Raw genomic sequence first — 19,248 nt, forward strand, 5'->3', positions numbered from 1 at the left:
GGGGCTCTCCGGGGCCGCCCCGCAGCGATGGAGGCGCGGGAGCCGCTGCGGGACGTGCGCGGGGCGCTGCGGGCGGTGCTGGCGCGGCTGCGAGGTGCGGGTCGGGGCCAGGGCCGGGCGGGGGTCGGGCCGAGCCGGGCCGGCTCCCCGCGGGCTGAGCTCTGTCTGTGCCGTTGCAGAGGGAGAGCCGGGAGAGGGCCGAGAGCCGTTCGAGCTGCCGCGCTTCTGGGACGCGCTAGGTACGGGAGGGGAGCGGCCGCGCCGGGAGTCGGGGGAGGCCGGGGCCGGGTACCCGCGGGGCCGGGCCGGGGCAGGGCTGCTTTCCCCGGCGGGTCTCCAGCTGTGGGGTGTGCCCTCCACTCATGGAGTCACGGAGCCGGTAAGGTTGGAAGAGAGAGATCTTTAAGATCATCGAGTCCAACCGTTAACCCAGCGCTACCTCTGTAAACCCTAAACCACATCAATGCCAAATCCAGCCTCCTAAACATCCCCAGGGTTAGTGACTCCACCAGCTCCCAGGTCAACCTGTTCCAGCGCCTGACCACCCTAACTCTGGTCACCAAACACACAAAGAGTGGCAAAGCAAAGGCCGATATTGAACTGTTCATACAGGATTTAAAAGGGTCTCTGTTCAAGTCTCCTGGCACATCCTAGTGAGCAGGTCCTGAGCCAGGATGCAGACTGGGGTTCTTGCTATCACTACCAGCCAAGTGAAAAAAAAAAAATTAGAGAAAAAGCAGACACAGGACACAAGCAACATGCATGGCACAAATGCACCAGGGAATTTTTCTTTGTAGTGGGGCTTAGTTTATGTGTTTGTATGACTTGGGTGTAAGGGTAAGCAAGTATCAGGATCAGAGCTGCTGCTCATCAAGCTGCTTTGTTCTTTTATCTTTTACCTCAGTTACTTTCTCTTCTTTTGCTCCCGTTGGATTTTCTCTTAGGTCAGACATTCCAAGTAACGTCACAGGAAGCTACAAAGCTGAGTCTGGCATTCTCAAGGCCTCCACTACCTTCTGCAGAGGTGAGAGAAAGCCTTGATAGACTATGAAATTACAGTGTGTGTACAAGCTTCAGGTATTTCTTGGTTCATTTGACTAAATGGGCTGTATTCAGTAGAGTGTATTAATGTAATCCAAGAGAAATAATTTCTGTAAGGTAGTGAGACATACTAAATAAAAATATTCTTATAGTCTTTAACATCTACAGCTAGTTGCTGATAGAGACCGACTATTGGAAAACACAGACTTTAGGTTTAACAAAGAATATGCAATATTTTTGCTATCAGTTGAGAGAAGTTTATCATGCAGGTGTTTGGAGAAGAGAAAATAAAAGACCTTCAGTTCAGAATAATGATGTAAGCTACTTTTTCCTCTCTGATGCATGACCACCACACCAGGGAGTGTTTTGTCAATAAATCATGAGGCAGATTAGGATGCATACAGCTTGCTTACAGTGCCTTCTTCTCGTGCTGTATTTGTTTCTTCTTTCTGGTCATTGCTATTCTTCCCTTTTCTTAGGGCAGTCTGAAAGTCAGTGATGGCTTGTGAGGATTTCTAAATGTGGTGCAGCTGTATGTTACTCATGGGTGGTTCCTTTTGCCTCTCCATTGTCAGGACTGCCGGAAGCTGAGTGAGGATGTCCAGAATGCCATTCTTGCAGTTGCCACCGTGTACTACTGGCTACCCAAGGGCCAAGGTGAGATAATGACAGCAAGGCAGTCACCACTGTATAGGGTAGTGCTTCTTTCACCACCACTGTATAGAGAAACCCAGTGTTTCAGAGCCTAATGAGGTCTGGTATCAGGTGGTTTTCATTGGTATGGTATCCCATTATCAGCTATTCCGTAGACTTTGAACATGTTTATGAGTGAAGTACTTTTCTGTCTGCTGCTGCGGTTTTCCATCTGTGTGAGAGTGATAATGTAGGAAGTGGTGTAGTGGACTGAGCCTTGAAATTTATGAAGTGTTGAAATCCTTGTCCAGACTTCTTTTGGAACTGGGAAGCATTTTGCTTTTCTTCAAAATACTTTTAACTTCATTTATACAGTGCATCCACACAAACAGAGCAGTCTGTGTGCTCATCTCCAGCACTTGCTTTCTGTCAGTGCTGACTTTGTGTCAACTTTCTTGCCGTTTCTCAATCTCAACCAGGTACTACTCTTCGGAAGATGGTTCGAGATGCTACCACTGAAGTAGTGGAAGGAATGATCCAGCTCACGGACACAATTCTCAATGCCCCAGAGGAGAGGTTGTAATTTTCAATTGCATGATTATATGATTTTATGATAATTTTTGGGGAAAAAGGCAAGAAAAAGTTACAGGTATACTTGTTAGGAGGCAGCAAGGGCTTTACATAGACATGGCATACTAGTGACAAGCTTTTTGGTGGCATCTTTGCAGCAGAACTTTTGCTGGTGTGCATCATCTTTGGTGCAGAAAATTAAACCACAGACTAGCACAGTGCTGTTACTGACGCTAACCTTGAGGGTTTTGTTTTGTTTCAGCTTGTCTCAGGAACAGCTGATATCAACTGGAGGTGTGTGGGAGGCCTGTGAGCAAGTGTCTAACCTGCCACGAGGTGAGTATTGTAAATGCAGAGCAACAGAACTAGGACGTGTTGTCTTTGAATATCAATAGTTTTTGCAAGGGCATTCCAGGTAGTACAATGAAGGCTGAATGGAGAATGGCTCAAAAACTTAAGTGGTTTTGATATGTATGAGCTTGGAAACCAGGTCAGATTCTTTGCCTGACAACAGTGCAGCTCTGAGCTCTGCAAGAATTTTGATCCTACAGTGATTGCAAGCCAAGAATGAAGGTTGTTGCAAACTGTTTGGAAACAGTGGGGTGCCACAGTTTTCGTCCTTTTGCTTTTGCAGATAACCAGGCAGCAGTTGTGTCGGCTCTGGCTGCATGTCTAGGTGTGGTCAAGGATGCTGTGGAGGAGATGGAACATGTAAGGAAGCCCCTAAACCTTAGAGGAACCTGCAGTGGTGGTTTCATTGGCTCAGAATATTCTGAGTTGGAAGGGATACACAAGGATCATGGAGTCCAGCTCCTGGCCCTGCACAGGACAACCCCAACAATCCCACCATGTGCCTGAGAGTTGTCCAAATGCTCCTTGAACTCTGGCAGGTTTGGGGCTGTGACCACTTCTCTGGGGAGCCTGTTCCAGTGCCCAACCATCCTCTATGGTGGTTTGAATAATGATGATGGAATACAGGAATTATTTTACATACAGGCCTTAATATAAATTTGTTCTTACATGATGTAGATTATTGCATGGATTTCAATGGATTTTTATTCTCAAGCCTGGTTTATTTTGTATAAGATTTCCATAAAGCCATGTCCTGAACTGGGGATTCAGGAGGCAATTACGGATCACGTAAGAATTCACCAGGTTCTTGCTGTTTGCACTGTTAGAGTGGTGGATTAGTTTTTCATAATCCAGTCATTTTAGGATTAACCAACTGAGATTTCTCCATTAATTATTTATATGATGTCTGGATTATGCTTTCCTTTTCCTCCTGGGAATTGCTGGAATTGATGTTAGACTCTGGGTTTTCAGTGCCTCTGTGTTCCCAGGCACTGGTGGAAGGGCAGGATCCCTATGGGGACATCATGGAGGATGAAGAGCTGGGCTTTCGGGGCAACAGAGACACGTATTGGTCAGAGGCTGACCGGCAGCTGCTCAGCTCCTGCATGGGGTTAATGAAGGCTTCTAAAGCTTGCCTGAAGAAGGTCTTGGCTGCAGTGAAGGCCCATGGCAAAGCTGATTCTCCAGAGCAGATTGCACAGCTGGATGACCTGGCAGACATTGCTAATGAGATCAGCCCAAGGTAAGAAGGGTTCTCCCCATGCTGCTTTTCCCTCTAGAGCAGTCCTGGTCTTTTTTTGAGGTCTTGAGTGAGGAGTAGGAACAACTTTTGTGTTTTGGTGGGAAGGCTGTTAAGATGTTGAGAGTTGTGTAGGTCAGGAGAGGAACATAGGGGATGGAGGTGTGACCACGTCACACTCCACGGTGAGAGAGACACAGATGACTGAGAAGGCAGTGGTAAGCATCTCATAGGTACAATGACACCTCACTGTTGTTCCTGACCTGCATTCAGGATGGGTGCAGGATTTGACCAGGATCTGTGAGTTGTGCCATCGGAACATTTCTTCCTTGCTCCCCTCTTTTCTGTTCTAGTGTTGATGAGCTGGCACTGAGCATGTACCCACCTGTGAACCCTTTAGCTGTGCGACTTAACGTGAGTATCTGCAGTACTGATATCTCAGTATCTGAGTGTGTGCACATGGTACAGTGGCCTGGCTGTAGGGAGTGGGAGGAAATCAGATTAGAGGGGGGGGTTATGTGACTTCAGGGAGAGATGGGTGTTAGTGACTGCCTCAGTAATGATTTCTTTGGGAGTAAGAGTGCCCTTTGTTCTTGCACACTAAACTTGCTTCAAGTGGAAACACATTCTTCGTCTGTCTCTCTCCAGGGAAGAGCATGGCCACTTGAAACTTTAGCTCTGAACTATAATTCATAGAGATTTCCAGTGACAGAGCCTCAGGAAAGTGATGTCTAAGGCTGCCTATGTACTGCAGATGTACTTTCTTCCTTGGGTAGTACAGTCTTGCTCAAATAAGTTATCTATGTAATGAAAGACTCCTACAGTGAGTGTATTTAAGCATTGAAACAAACTGCTCAGAGAAGCAGTGGAGTCTACATCTTTGGCAACACTCAAAACTTGACTGGGTGATGCTCTGGCAACCTGAATGAACTTTGAAACATCCTTTGCATGATAAATTAAATACAAATCTCCTTTTATCTGGGATTTTTTTTTTCTTAATCCTAGTTTCATGCCTTTGGCCAGTGGCTTGATTTTTTTTGGAGTAGAAAGGAATTACTTAATATAAAATTGCATTAAAATCAGTCACTTGCAGCTTTGTACTTTAATATCAGTTACTAATTTCTAATAGGCTTATCTTTTTTTAAAAAAGCATTTTAATGTATGCTTTAAAAACCATCTAGTTTGTTTTTTTTTTTAATCTGCCATAGCCAGGATTAGGTTGGGAGACACTTCCACCATGCCAGTGATGGATGGAACTTCATTCTGCATTAGGATCCATGGCAGTTTTATTAATTCTTGGCTCTTGTGCATCCATATAGTCCTCTTTATTTTCCAGTACTGTTCAGACCCTACTTTTCCTCACATTTGGCTCACCTGATTTCCCTTTTGTTTCTTTCTAGGCTGCTAAGTTGGCCTCAGTATTAAAGAAAGTCTTAGAGATTGCAAAGTGAGTATGAGCTACAGTTTTATAAGTGTGTATTCCCTGCTTTGCCTCGTGTCAAAGATGACTCATTTCTAGAGAGTAGATGCTGGCATTTCAGAACTATGATGATGTTATCTAGTCACAAAGGGGTGGGAATAAGACAAAGATGCTAGGGATGGTAGTGGTTACCTGGTTTTGTGTTTGGGACTACAGACATGAGTGTGGGTTCTTCTTGCTCAAAGCCCTGTGGGGCTAGAGCAGCCCTGTTTTACTGCTGTGGTTATTTGGAACTTCACAATTCCCCCGTGTTGTGCCTGGATGTATAACACACCCAGGGGGCTTCCCTAATGAATTTCCTTCACTTTTGCAGGGCAAGCCATGTATGTCCACCGTCAGAGGAAGGCTGGGTGCAGTTTCTAACTGGTGCAGTAGATCACAACATGAACAAAGTCAAGAACTTCACACAGGGTCAGCTTTAACTCTTCTGTGCCTACGTGTGTTGCTGCCACTGACTCTGGCGTCTGCACTTCCAGTGAACTTTGCTGTTCTTCAACTGCTTGGAGAATGATGAGAACAATGTAGGAGAGAACTTTACTGCCATTTGGAAGAACTTCTCCCGGAGATTGCCCTTTGCCATTGCAGAAGGTGTCATTTTGCTTGGATTCTTGGGATGATACAATGCTGCATCTTAACGTGCCCCATTCTTCAGACATTACAACTACTGTGGGGTTCAGAGAAAAATAAAATATTGCTAGATTTACATTAGTTGCTTTATCTGTCTTCAGAGGGCAAAGGATGTATACAGAATCAAAGGGTCTTGCTTCTTTTACAAGCAGCCCAGTGAATAATTTTAAAATGTGCTGCACTGCTGCTGTTTCCTGTCTAACCTTAGAGAGCAGTGAACAAGCTTTTTAATTTCCCCAGAAAGCAGCAGAAAATATTGTTTACTGCCTTACCAATGTCAAGGATCTGTAGGGGGAAATATCCCCCTATATGTATCCCTAGAGATGCTACATCTATCATCACATTAAAGTTCCAGGATATCCTTTACTTGTCACAGGTAGGGCAAAAGACTTAAGCACTGGTGGGCTCAGCACCGGTGTGGTGAGAACTGCAACATCAGCTTGAACATTCAGCCCATCTTTGTCACAGTAAGGTTCAACTTCTAAAACTGGAGTGTGGGCATAGGGGCAGATGGGAGAGAGTTGAGTTTGTGCGAATAGTCAAAATTGGACATGGGTTCAAATGTAGCTTTTATTAAACTGTTAATATCTATGCTTGCCTATGATCAGGGCACAGATCACAGCCACTCTTTTGTAGGTGGGACAGCAGGACCTGTTCTGAGTTGGGCCTCAGGCAGCCGCAATGTTGGTAGTTCTGTAGCTCTTCAGGTTCTGGAGCTGGAGGCAGGTAAGACGTGCAGTGAGTCTTCTGGGCCCTGCTCGGGTGGGGGTGAATGGGATTTGCAGCTCTTGAGTGCTTTTAGCTTGCACAGAGCCCAACCTGAAAGGAGAGAAGGGATTATACAGGAATCACTCCTCATTATGTTTTTAGTTTTCTGGGTCTAGGTTATGCATTTGCTGGACAGGAATGTGGTGCCAAAAAGAAGGAAAGAAAAAAAAAAAATAGAAGAAAGCTGGCAGTTACTTGAGCTACCACAAGGAAATTGTCATATAACAGTAGTCTGGGAGGGAGATAGGACAGGAGAGTTGAGAGTCTCCATGGAGACATCTCAGGGGACTTTGTCCTAATGCAGCTTCTTGAGACAAATGTGGGGTGTTTGTCATGTGAAGGGAAGCATGCCCTTTGGTGACTCTTGGCTAAGTCACATTTGCCTGGTTCTTCAGTAGAGAAGGGGAAGACAGCACTGTCTTTATTGTTTAGAGTGGGTAATGGATGGAAAGATGTCATAAACAGTAGTTTTACTCCACTTAGGGATGTTCAAGTTGCTCACTAAAAAGTAATAGATGTCCCAACCTCAGCTTGCAAATGTTTTGTAAATTTCATAGCTCATTTCAGTGACCTCTAACTGTTGTCTTATTTAATGTGTGTTTCTGACTAAGTCTTGTGGCATTTCTCTGGTTATCCTTTTTGTTGGCAGGAGGTTTTCCTGTTGCTGTCTATGCCTTTGATGTTGAAGCTTTCACAGATGCTGTATTGGCTTCAATTTCTGTATTACACATCTGTTGAAAGTTCTCTTAGATGGCTTTTCTTGTTTTCAGTGTGAAAATCATCCTCATTATCTGTAAATAAAGGATGGGATGCTTGGGGCTTTCATGCTGTAGTGATATCTTCCTGCCATCTTGCCTGGTTATTTTTGGGGCGAGCTTTTCCTGTGCAAATGTTTCTCTTGCTTGTATTGTGTCTGCTTTTCCATTTGCTGTTTTGGATCAGTCAGTTTGCACTTACCTGTAATTCCTTTGTCTGTAAATGAGCCCTCGCCCTGCGACTGCTATCACACACTGCTCCAGGGGTTCCATGAGGGGGTTCTGGAGGGTGATCTTTGCTGTGCTTGGCTCATACTGGACTATGTTTTCTGGGAACTGTTGAAAGAAGCAAATGAGCTGAAACTGAGAGAAGAGATATTCTTCTGTGATTAAAGGGATATGTGTAATTTTTTGGTGCTTGAGCTGCCATTTGCCAGAAGAGGCAAAGTCCAGCCTAATTTCTTCTCTAGTTTCTCAGAGAGCCCCTGAACCCAGCAGAATTGTTTTGCTGCTTATGACTATGAAAGCTGTTTTCTCCCTGCTGCAGTGGCAGAAAGACAGCCCAATCTTACCTCAATGGTGAGAGGGGACTCACAAATGCTGATTTCTTCCTGTGCCAGGTACATGTAGAAGGAGTCCTCGTCTCTCAGCACAGCAGTCAGCCGGAGCAGGTTGTTCTCTCCCAGCTCTTTTCCAAACCATGTGTAAGGCACAGAGACCTGCAGGTTATTGACTGGAACAGAGTGGTGAAACAACAGGTGATGAGTCCAGTCTCGTCTTTTCCTGCGTGACACCTAGGAGTGTTCTGTGCCCAACATTGTACTCAAAGCTGCAGAGTTTAAATGCTTAAGTGACCCCAAGTTGATTTGCAGATTGGAAATCTCTTAAAGTGATGTTGCCAAAGTGTTTTGTTTCACAGAATGGGTGAGGTTGGAATGGACAATAGTGGATCATCTGGTCCAACCTCCCTGCCCAAGCAGGGTCATCCCACGGTACATGGCACAGGATTGTGTCCAGTCGATTCTGGAATATCTCCAGTTAGGGAGACTCCACAATCTCTCTGGGAAATCACCTAGAATCAGCTATTCAGCCAACCTTTCGTAAACCTAGGGCTAGGAGGATTTTTCTGAAGTGCACTCAGGAGTGTCCTTACCTGAATTGCTTTGGAGGTTAAAATGAAACTCTTCCTTCCAAACTTGGGCAATAGGCACACCATTATAATGCAGAGCCTGGATCCCAGCTACCAGATGAGTAGCTTTTTCTCTACCACTGTAGTTAAACATTTGAATGGAAAGTGTAATGTCTTGTCCCAGTTGCAAAGAACTACTTGACTGGAGGTGGATGAAAAGGTTGACTGGCTCTTCCAGAGCAGTAGGAATGAAGATAAACTGTGTACTGCTGCTGCTGCTGGTTATCCCAAGTTCCTTCATATTTCTGTAGGCTTTGTCAAGTACTCTTTTTTCCTGGAGAGAACCTGTCACACACAAAAAAAAAACAAAAACAAAACAAAACAAAACGAAAAAAAACCAAACCAAAACAAAAAAAAACCCAAAAAACATACTTTGGTACTCTTTCCTGTTTACTAGTGAGAAGCAGCAGGAGAATGACATTGATTTCTCTTGGTAGTACTGTAGATAACTGTTTCTAAGAGCATAGAGAGATATATCCTTTTGTGCTTCTGGCTGGATCAGTTTGACAGCTTCAGCTGTCAGGATATTCATTGGATGTGCCTGACAGATTCTACTTGGGAATAGTTGACATAGTTTTTAAGACACCTTGGTGCTAACATCTCTCAGAGTAGAGGAGACAGCTGCTTTTTTGTTGCTGTAGCTAAGGCACAATTCCATGTGCTCATGTGTAGAGAAGTTGCAGTTGTCTCCTGCAGCCGTGGGACAAGCCACAGGTTAAGATGGGGTGGTAGGGTTGGGCCAGGGAAACAGCACTCAGATCCTGAAGGGGGAGCTGCTTGTTGAGGGAGAGATTTAGGCAGTATCTGAGAGCACAACAGTCCTTTTCTGAAAGCTGGAGTCTGAAACAATCTATCCATATTTATATTACAGGAGTAATGGAAGGTGGATGTACAGAGTGTAGAGGTAACAGAAATCAGAAAAGGTATTCCAGACATGAAATTGCTTGGATGAACAAACACCTGGTCTTCTAGAGACCTTAATGCCATTAAGCAGGGTGAACTTTGGGTGATGACCTTTGCTTTGGCTTTGTAGACAGGGAGAATTAGGTGTTCTAGTGCCACTGAAGAAGGGGAAGTAGTGAGAAATGGATGATCCTGGTGCTCTGGTTTGGCTCTGCTCTAGTCTTTTACTCCTCACTTGTAATAGTGCCAAGGAATGTGCTCAGCCCCGTGCCTGCCCCATACCTTCAGGATACTTGTAGTTTTGTGTGATGTCCTCACAGCGTTCACTGCCAACACCCTTGGTGCTGATGTTGTTACCAGTGTATTTAGTGCCACCAAAAGCTGGCTTGAGGGTGTCATCTGCTTTGTGTATCCAGACATGACACTTGGCGTTGATGGCAGCAAAGAAGTAGCAGACATCATAATCAACTAGTGTGTCCCCTTCCTTGATGGCATGAACAGGAGCTGGCCCACAGAAGGATAGATCTGAAGAGAAAATGTGGTCCAGTTAAGATTCAGATGCTTTCCCAACTAAACCCATCCCTAGTTTAGACCTGCACTGGTGAAGTATTTAGTTTAGGAGGCCATTAGGAATCAGTGATAGAGCTCTTAGAGCTACATGAGCTGCACAGACCAAACAGATAAATTATAGTTTTGTGCCTGAAGTCACAACAGGGTGAATGAGTTCCTGTCCTTTTGCCTCCTTCCACTGGAAGCTAGGAAAGGAGGAATACTGAATGGCTTTATTTGCCCCCTGCTTCACTTCCCCCCTGCTCTTGCTCAAGCCCATCTCTGATGTCTTACCTTTGCCTTTTTCCTGGCAGGTGGCATCCAGTGCCTGCCACCCACTGTACTCTGGTAGCAAATCTGTCCGAGCCATCCAGCATTCATTCCAAACATGGAAGGTCCTGCAAGAGGCAACAGCGTGAGCTTATATCAAGGGACTGAGCCCTGAGGTACAGTAAAGCTTTTGCCAAACCACAGCCAGTTAAAGCTCCCTTGAAAGAGTTCAGTTCATATTGAGGAGAGCAGAGTCCTGTGTGGAGAAACAAGTGGAGTTTCTCCAGCTGGACTGGGCTATCGTTCATCCTTTGTGGGTCCTAGAAATAGGGCACTCTTGAGTTTGGGTTGCAGCAGTTTATCAAGAGCAGGTCTTGTAGACAGGATCTCAGCTAAGCTGTCTCCCATCACCTCCTTGCAGCTGTGTTACCTCTTTCCTTTCCCCTGTGTTTCACTTCCCACGTCCAAGCATTATCTCAAATTCTTGCTTGGGCCCTGCCATGTGTTCTTACCAGACACGAGCACTCTTGTCCTGTGCAAGCAGTGTCCCATCTTCATCATAATACTCATCCACACTCAGGCTGCTCTTGGTGTTGTGAGCCCATGTAAAGCCAGTGACCACCCTGGTAGGAATTCCCAGGCACCTCAGAACTGTGCAGAAGAGAGAGCTGTGAATCAGTTGTGCATCCTGCCCTAAGGGTGCCTCTGCTGATAGATGTTGAGCCTCTTCTGGTGCTAGGCCTGTTAGGAATGGCACCAGGTCTGCTGTTTGGACTTTGCAAGAGGCATTGCTCCCTCAGGAAATAAGATTTCATTTCAGTGAATGGATATACTGATACTCTTATCTCAAAGGCAGTGATGCCTAGTGTTGATGAAGAAACTGATATGCCTCTCAGCTAAAGATTAAAGGTCACAGCAGCACTGTACCTGAACACAGGACTGCAGCAAACACCCAGCACCTCCCGTAGCGGACGGGCTGGAATTTTGATGCAATCCACTGCTGGAGGATGGGGCTGCTTCCCAGCCACTTGGAAGGGGGTGTCCCATTATAGTGTTGCCCAGGGTCATATTCTGTCAGGTTTCTAAACTCATTGCAGTTCAGCTGCAGAGAAGGAGGAGAGAAAGACGTATTAAGGAATTGCCTCTCTTTGGTAGGTCCACCTGATCCTGTTTGTGGAAGCTACTCCCATGGCAGATGAAACCAAAAGGACTTTCTTTGTGCAAAGCATGAAGGTCATGGCTGAGCAGAACAGCTGCAGCAGTCCCCTCTGAGATTTATTCAGTAAGTGCACTCACACTGCTAAGAACCTCCTGCAGCACTACTTGTCTGCTGAGGGAGTATCAGGACAGGCTAGAGATGGGCAGGAGGTGTTGTTTGGAACAGGCTTCCTCTTTGGTCAGTGGTTTGGCCTGAGCTGGGGTTGAGAAGGTGCCTCTGCTTGGGTCAGGGCTGCTCTCTGCCCTCCTTACCATAGCAGCAACTGCTCGGCAGACGTGGACGGGGTTTTTGCGCTGGGCAAGATCCTTTTCTCTTTGGAAGTGCTCCCCTAGAGCCAGCAGTATGAAGCAGATGTCAACCATATTCTCCTCAAACTGAAACAAGAACACATCATTTCAAGAAATTCTCCATGAACTTTTGTTCTCTTGAGTCCCTACGAGGGTTTGTGACTGTACAGATTGTTTCTTCCTTTCTGCTGATAGTTTTAGGTAAAGTGGGCTGTGAAGGAGGGCTCCAGGCAGAGATTGGCAGGGGAAGTTGAGGACAGACCTCCAACTTCATTGAAGTTGAGAAATGCATCAACATGATGCTCTGTCCCCTGATTGAGGGAAATTGATGCTTTTCTGGAGCACTCTCTAGGTTGGCACAGAGTACTTCTACGATCTGCTGGCACTAAAGTGAAATAGAATCCCATTCTAATCACTGGCTGTGTCCGGTGGCCTTGGACAAAACAGAAAGATCTTCTTGTCCTCAGTTTATTTGTTATATAGGGACAGTATTATTGAGTTCTGTTAAATGCTTCCGTACCTGTTGATGAAAGGAAGGCACACAAAGCTCAGATACAGATCAACGCATTCCTTTATAGGAGACAGCCTGAGAATGAAGCTAAAATTACAATGCAGCTAAAAAAAAGTAAAATCCATAGAGCATTTCTCTGTTATCTAAATTGATTGCTCCTGTGCTAAAGCCATAATCCAGTACACTGGGTTATAAGACTTCATACACAGGTGCCTGTTCTCCTGCACAGGAAGTAGTGGATGCAAAGAACATGGAATGGATAGAACTCTTTCATCAGAGCATCCAGATTTGTGTACCTTTCTTCTGCTGGTGGTTGGAAGAGAGCACAGACAAATTGGACCTCTTGCTTACCTGATTGAAGTCCCAGGGTTGGGCTAGGATTGCATTTTCAGTCCCCTGGTAGATGATGCCATCTTGGTTTAAAATGTACTCCTGCCGCTGTACCTCATTAGCCAAGAACACATCATCATCTAGATTTGAGGGAAAAAACCATCAGGAATAAAGCATTCCCGGTCTCAGATGCACTTGCATCTCTCATGCATCAGCAGATTCCACTGCACTTTGGCAGTCCCTGGCATTCTGTCCTGAAAAATACCACAGACTGTGAATCAGACAGGAAAGAAGAATTGCATTGTCATCTCTGTTTCCTTGTCTGAAAAGTTCCTCTGGACCCAGGCTGTTGCACTCACTGGCTCTTCTACTCTCCTGGCTGATAAGTTCTGATACTAAGAAAGATACAGTGGCCTTAACTAGACCAGTTACAATCTTGACTCATCCTAAAACCTCTATTATAGGAAACAATCAAACACTTTTCCCTCAGCAGAAGGACAGGGCTCTTGCAGTGGAATACTCCAGGGAAGAGACAGAAGTGCTAAAGCAGTAAATTTTGGGCTTTATGAGCCCCTACCTCTCTCCTGAGGTGCTGTGAGGAGCAGGGCAGGAGTGGAAGGAGCATTGAGTGAGTCAGCCCTAGCCTGCCTTTCTGTTTCTGACCACCTACCTCGGCACCAGGGATTAAAAAGGAGGGTGAAGTAGCCCAGGAGTTGAGGGGATTTGGAGGCACGTAAAAGTAGAGTGTACTGGCCAATGGGGGCATTGGCAGGTGTGTTCACACACAGGGTCCAGAAGTTTGGGTCCTGTTCCTCCACTGCTGCACTCCACTGCTTCTGGTCTCCTAGGCTGGAGATGGGAAATTCAACCTGGATTTCATCTGGTTTGGAAGAATGTGGTCCTGCAGACAAAGAAATCTGGTTGTGTCTATTCCAAACATTGTGTTTATTCCTCACCTGTGCAGACTGCAGGGACCTTGTCTGTCTCTGGAGCTATAGCTCTCCTTGTGAGAGGGTCATGACCCTTTAGCAGCTTAATGCCTACTGATTATTGCTAAGGTCAGTATTGCAATCAGGCCTCCATGTTTCAAAGCAAAATGTGCTTTCCATAGATTTATAGAAATCAGGAACGCCCAGAATGGTGCAGACCTGCTGTTCCTGCAGCTTAGTGTCTTGTAACAGAAGTCACAGCGCAGTGCTCACCATATGGTAAAACAAGCTGGGGCTGAGACCTGCTGCCCTTCTCAGGGGTCTCACTAGAAAACACTCTAACAGAAAAATCTGTGACAGGCCAGCTAGGTTTGAACATTCCTAACCCAAAAGCAGAAGAGATCCCATGAGTATTTTGAAATCATGGAATAGTGAACCCGTATTGGTTATTGTGCTTCAGTGTCTCTTCTGGAAGGGATCTGGTTGTGACTAGCAGGAGACGCTGCTTTGCCTTACATAAAGAGTTCACTGGCCTCACATCAAAGTTTGGGCATCCCTGCCCAGCTCTGGCTTTTGCCCCCAGCTCTGTTCTTCAGGTGGGTGGAGGAGCAGAGCTCTGCTAGGTTTCTAATGGCATTACCTGTCTGTACAATGAGGAAGGTCTTCTTCATCTGCTGCAGGTAGTTGTGTATTGGATCTGAGAAGCTCAGAGTGATGGTGAACGGCTGTCCCCGCCTCACTATGAGTCTTTCAGTGCTGATTTCTTCTGTGTGGTGGTTTTTGCTATTCTCTGGGATCATGAAATGACATTTTTGGATGCTCAGACCTGTATTGTGAGAAGATACAGAATGAATTTGGGGCTGTGAGCTGCCTGCAGTTGGGGATACACAAACAGCTGGTTAGGTGTTTCTCCACTCAGACATTTCCCCCTGCCTTTGAGACTTTCTACCCAGTAATGGTAGGGACCTTCACTCTGAGCTTGGTTGTTCTGGTGTTGAGTGAGTGTTGAGCTGTCTTTGCTTATACCTGACATCATTAAGTGCACTGGTGCAAACTTCACTGCTGGTTCAAATGCACAGCTGGATCAAACACCATTTTTCCTACTTTGTACCACATTAGTTGACAATGCCATATCCAGAGATGCAGGAAACAGAAAAAGATCATCCTCCTTCTCCTCCTGTCTCCTATCCATCATGTGTGCTTCTGTCCAGCACCAGAAGATGGAAAAAAACTGTCACAATTTCAAGCACCCAGTTACTCTCTGTTCTATCTCAGCCTTGGGATCATCCTGACCTTATTTATCACTTTGGCTAGTAGCACATCACTAAGATCCTTGGCCCTGTGAGTTGTAACTGCTGCTGCTTATGTGACATTGCTGTCACCTACCTCCCCTTACTGACCCCTGCTGCTCTCTCTGTTGCAGTAAAAAAATTAAAATTCTTAGAGCATTTCTCTGCTATTTAAATTGATTGCTCCTGTGCTAAAGCCATAACTGCTCTCTTTGCAGATTTCACTGGTCTGGTGTCTTGTCTTGTCCTGTCCTCTGCACTGCTACCTTCTCCCATTGTGGTTGTCCCTTCTGTGTTTGTTGGGGACTCTTAGTGGATTGTGTGCTTTGTTTCTCTTTTCCCCATATAAATTTTTTTTCCATATGATGTTTTCAGTGAATGATTCTGGTCTGGCTTTCAAATCCCATCATGGATGTCCCAGTTCAAAGCCCTGCACCAGTTCAGGTCTTATGGAGCCAGCTCTGACCTCATCTATTTTCTTCTCTGTGATGAAGATGTCTGTTCCGTCTGTCTTGTCCAATACTGAGTGGTGTGTGGTCTGGCTCCTTCTCCACCATGTGACTTTTCATGGATCTTACTGTCACTTTCTTCAAGGTTGCCTGGAACCTGAACTGTTTCCCTGCCCCAGGGGCCCAAAGACTTGGCCATCTCTCTGTTTCAGTTGTGTAGTCTCCTTAATTCCTCCCACCCCCCATTCCCTATGCTGAGGATTCACTTACCTTTGCTTCCAAAGTCTCACCTATCTGCCTCAGCTGCTTCTTGCTGCTTCTCAGTCTCCTCTCATATCAATTCCAGCTTTTGATTGCTGTGCCTTTTTGTGCAGTTTGACATGCAAACTGAGGTCCTTAAGCCTTTAGAGCACTTGGCTCCTGCCCTGCAAGCTCAGATCTTCCACAAGCCTCATGGACACTGTCTTGGAGCAAGAACAGTTGTCTCTTCCTGACACACAGCTGGCAAATGCTTGGAACTACCAAAAATGATTTTTGCTTACCTTGGCCCATAGCTGGTTCTGGGTACCATGAAAATATTCAACTTCTGCTTGCTCTGGTGGGCAGTGGCTCCTTCCTCCAGCTGTCTTAAAAACTGTCCTCTTGCAAAGTTGTTTGCTTGATTTCTTTGTACAGGGTGGGACGATGTTGCCACCTTTCCAGCTTATCTGGTGTGCAGATGTTGAGGACTCTTTTATCTCTCAGACCACACTGAGGACAGGCTATAGATGAGGTGAAGTTCCACAGCGGGGTGTGAAGTGTTTAGAGACAGCCGGTGACAATTCGTTCAAGGAGCTGTGCACTGAGGACCCCAGAGAAGGAAATGCAAATCTTAATGTGGCTCTAAATAATGCACAGAGTGCACTTCCAATGTAAGTGTTAGAGAGCTGCTCTCCAACATTGACCCCAAGCTACTTATTTACATGATCAATGTTCTTAAATGCACTTTTGCAGTACATGTATGAGTTTTGAACCTCTAAATCAGAATGGTTTAGATACAAGGAGGTATTTATCCCATCATCACTGCCTTGTAATGACTGTATACACACACTACCATCTCTTGGTCAAGTCGGCAACTGCAAGTAGGATTTCCTGTATACGATGCATTCAACTCTGAAAAGAGACCTACTTATCGTCCCTTTGTGTCTTTCATGACACTGAAGTGGGCTAAAAAAACGCCCATGGAGAAGCTTAACACACAAAAGAGACTTCTGCATGTAGTTCTCAAGTGTTTGTACTGGCATTCCATCTGGTGAGATTGGGCCCCCTGTCCCCTGGCTGTCCCTACATCCAGGGCTGCCCCATCCCAGGTGCAGAATCCAGCACTCGCCTTTGTTAAATTTAGTTGGTTTTGTCACTTCTCTATCCACTGCATCCCTGACATGCTCCTAGAAATCTTGAGGAAAAGTAATCCTTGAAAGGAAAATAAGATCCTTGAAAGTGTCCATCCTGCCTGGAATTTATTTTATTATCTTATGGTGTGTAAGGATATTTGTATTAGGGGCCCAAACATAAATCCATAAAAACTTTATTACCTTTAAAAATAGAGGCTTAAACTGTTTTGTGGGCATTTTTAATAACTGGGTCTCTCTCTGAATGTAGTGATCAAAAATTCCATCTGCACTTTTAGTGTGTCTACATTTTCAGCTTTGATGTGGCATATCCATGAATTAGATAAGAATTTTCATTTTAACGGGATTTTTTTGTTTGCTTTAGAGCAACAAGAAATGCTTATACTGTGCCTTTGGTTTTGTCTTTAACAGCAAGCAGTGCCCTCCACGTTTAGTACAGGAGAGTGAAAGACCAAGAGGTAAAGAAGTGAGGCCTTGGTGGCAGAACAACGTGTTTTGAAACCACTAACTTTGACTATTTCCAGTTGATTTTTTTAAAAATCTGAATTGAGAAACTGAGAACAGAATGATGGGGAGAAATATTAACCACCCTGGAGGCTGATTTCAGTGTATTTCAAGACCATTTCATGGTATGAATGTGTCATATCAGCGAGTGCTCATTGGGATTTTTTTGGAGTGATCAGACTGGAATGAGGGCTGGCTGGGTCAGCCTCTTGGGCATGCTCTTATTTAAACTTCATATTTATGAAGAGAAATACTGACAATTAGCCGTATTTTACTCCACCAACTCCTATTGACTTCTGACCAAGGGCTGTGTAAAGATTGTAGGTTTGACAAAAGCAATTTAAATCCTTCTTCGGGCACTTACATGTTTTTCTCTGTAATAATCATTAGCATAATTGAACAGTTGTCTCACGGCTCATGCAAGAAGAATGTGTTTCTCCTGCATGGCCCTGGCCAGATCTGCATTTTCACACTCAAACTGAGCTGGGTGTGGTTGTTGAGGGCGGATAAAAATGCTGACACTGTGAAAACCCAGCAAGTGTTGCAAAGCTTGGAACTTGGCACAGGCGGAACAGCGCTGGTTTCCCTTTGAACTGCAGGCTTCCTTTACGGGTAGTTAATTAGGATGAGGTCATTCCAAGCTCGTGTGACACTGTCTAAAATAATTGCCTGGATTGTATTTAAGAAGGAATACTGAAGGAATTTGAATGTTCTGGCTGTACTGTGGTGTTAAATGTTATGTCAGTCTGCATTCTTGCAAGATTTAATGAGATTTTCTGAAATACCATCACTGCCTCAAAGCTTTTCTGAGGCTAGGGGAGGACTGTATACCCTGACTCTTCAAGATCCTGCAAGACTTAATTGATAGGTACAAAGCTACCTATTCCCCTCTCCTTTGCCTGGAGAAATCTGAATTCCTCTGTGTGTGTGTGTGTATGTGTGTCCTTTTCAACCTTCATTCCAGTCTCTCTGGGCTGACTAGTTTTACCAAGCTTCCACATCCACTATAAGTATATGTGTGGGTGGCAAAATATTGTAATTGATGTAATAAAATAGGACTTTACATGTTTTGAAGATATTGTTGGCTTTAAATCAAAGAAATATTTAAATGAGTCCTCAGTTTAATCTGTGTCATAGGGTCAGTTTGTGTGCAGGGACATTCTTTCTGGGGGAAGCTGGTCCTGCATTGCTGGACTTTACTGATGTCAAATTGTCTCATAGGGAAATTCAGATCTTTGCTATATTGGCTTGTTAACTTTGCAAGGAGTGAATGGGCACATTAGGGATTTAGATATGGGTGGCACAATGCCTCCCTCATGAATGGTGATCTGCTTTAAGCGGCTTTGTGGGATGAGGATGAGTGGCTGTTAATTGTGAATTTTCATACGTCTTTCTGATGTCATTTTTCTGCTTTTCTACTTTTTGTAGCTTCTCATTTTTTTCAATCATAAGACCAGAGTTCTGTTGTAGCACTGCCATATCTTATTGCTGTATTTTCCTTCTAACAATAAGATTAAATGATAAATTTAATTCTAGAATTTAATTATGTCAGCTACTTGGATAGTACTATGGCTATTACGGAATAAAACCTATTTAGTGGACATAAGCCTGGAGAAGGGAAGGTTTCAGGAGCACTTTATAGTCCCTTCCAGTGCCTAAAAGGGACTTACAAGGAGGCTGGAGAAGGACTTTTCACAAGGGTATAGGGAGACTGGACATGAAGGACTGGCCTTAAGCTGGAGGAGGAGGGTAGGTTTGGATTGGGTATTAGGAAGGTTCTCTGCTCTGTGAGGTTTTTGAGACACTGGCACAGGTTGTCAAGAGAAGTGTGACTGCCCCAGCCCTGGAAGTGTCCAAGGCCAGGTTGGATGGGGCTCTAAGCAACCTGGGATAGTGGAAGGTGTCCCTGCCCATGGCAGGCAGCTGAAACAAGATGAGCTCTAAGACTCCTTCCAATTCAAAC

At 45.0% G+C, this 19,248-nt stretch overlaps 2 protein-coding genes across 4 annotated transcripts; one reads left to right on the forward strand and one right to left on the reverse strand.

The window, feature by feature from the left end:
• The first annotated feature begins 14 nt into the window (after positions 1-14).
• Positions 15-6,018, forward strand: CCNDBP1 (cyclin D1 binding protein 1). The gene is made up of 11 exons (XM_066199256.1): positions 15-94; positions 180-239; positions 945-1,024; positions 1,617-1,698; positions 2,154-2,250; positions 2,507-2,580; positions 2,879-2,955; positions 3,585-3,838; positions 4,189-4,249; positions 5,236-5,282; positions 5,629-6,018. Exons 1-11 carry the CDS (start codon positions 28-30, stop codon positions 5,735-5,737), a joined length of 1,008 nt encoding a protein of 335 aa, XP_066055353.1. The 5' UTR covers positions 15-27; the 3' UTR covers positions 5,738-6,018.
• A 476-nt stretch (positions 6,019-6,494) lies between these two features.
• Positions 6,495-16,046, reverse strand: LOC136298512 (protein 4.2-like). Of its 3 annotated transcripts, none has more exons than XM_066199250.1 (13): positions 15,933-16,046; positions 14,293-14,478; positions 13,394-13,624; positions 12,745-12,863; positions 11,847-11,969; positions 11,304-11,478; positions 10,889-11,027; positions 10,401-10,504; positions 9,840-10,082; positions 8,619-8,939; positions 8,038-8,198; positions 7,668-7,828; positions 6,495-6,761 (listed from the first exon to the last, which is right to left on the reverse strand). In XM_066199250.1, the coding sequence occupies exons 1-13, from the start codon at positions 15,940-15,942 to the stop codon at positions 6,611-6,613; spliced, it is 2,124 nt and encodes a 707-aa protein (XP_066055347.1). In that variant the 5' UTR covers positions 15,943-16,046; the 3' UTR covers positions 6,495-6,610. The 3 variants fall into 3 exon arrangements, with proteins under 3 accessions (XP_066055347.1, XP_066055348.1, XP_066055349.1); XM_066199251.1 differs by having other exon boundaries at positions 7,668-7,801; positions 15,933-16,044; XM_066199252.1 differs by lacking the exon at positions 13,394-13,624 and having other exon boundaries at positions 15,933-16,045.
• Between the last annotated feature and the right edge of the window lie 3,202 nt (positions 16,047-19,248).

This window comes from Chamaea fasciata, unplaced genomic scaffold, assembly GCF_029207755.1.
Source record: "Chamaea fasciata isolate MVZ Bird 193981 ecotype frontalis unplaced genomic scaffold, bChaFas1.0.hap1 SCAF_17, whole genome shotgun sequence".
NCBI classification, from domain to species: domain Eukaryota; kingdom Metazoa; phylum Chordata; class Aves; order Passeriformes; family Sylviidae; genus Chamaea; species Chamaea fasciata.

What these genes read in the sequence shown, in the direction of transcription:
- CCNDBP1 (XM_066199256.1), top strand. Translation starts at nt 28, where the DNA reads ATGGAGGCGCGGGAGCCGCTGCGGGACGTGCGCGGGGCGCTGCGGGCG. An exon ending in CTGGCTACCCAAGGGCCAAG is followed by an intron (nt 1,699 to 2,153) that starts GTGAGATAATGA and finishes AATCTCAACCAG; the next exon opens with GTACTACTCTTCGGAAGATG. An exon ending in GCTAATGAGATCAGCCCAAG is followed by an intron (nt 3,839 to 4,188) that starts GTAAGAAGGGTT and finishes TTTCTGTTCTAG; the next exon opens with TGTTGATGAGCTGGCACTGA.
- LOC136298512 (XM_066199250.1), bottom strand. An exon ending in TTTTAATCCCTGGTGCCGAG is followed by an intron (nt 12,864 to 13,393) that starts GTAGGTGGTCAG and finishes CCTCAAATCTAG; the next exon opens with ATGATGATGTGTTCTTGGCT. An exon ending in TGCTGCAGTCCTGTGTTCAG is followed by an intron (nt 11,028 to 11,303) that starts GTACAGTGCTGC and finishes TCTTCTGCACAG; the next exon opens with TTCTGAGGTGCCTGGGAATT.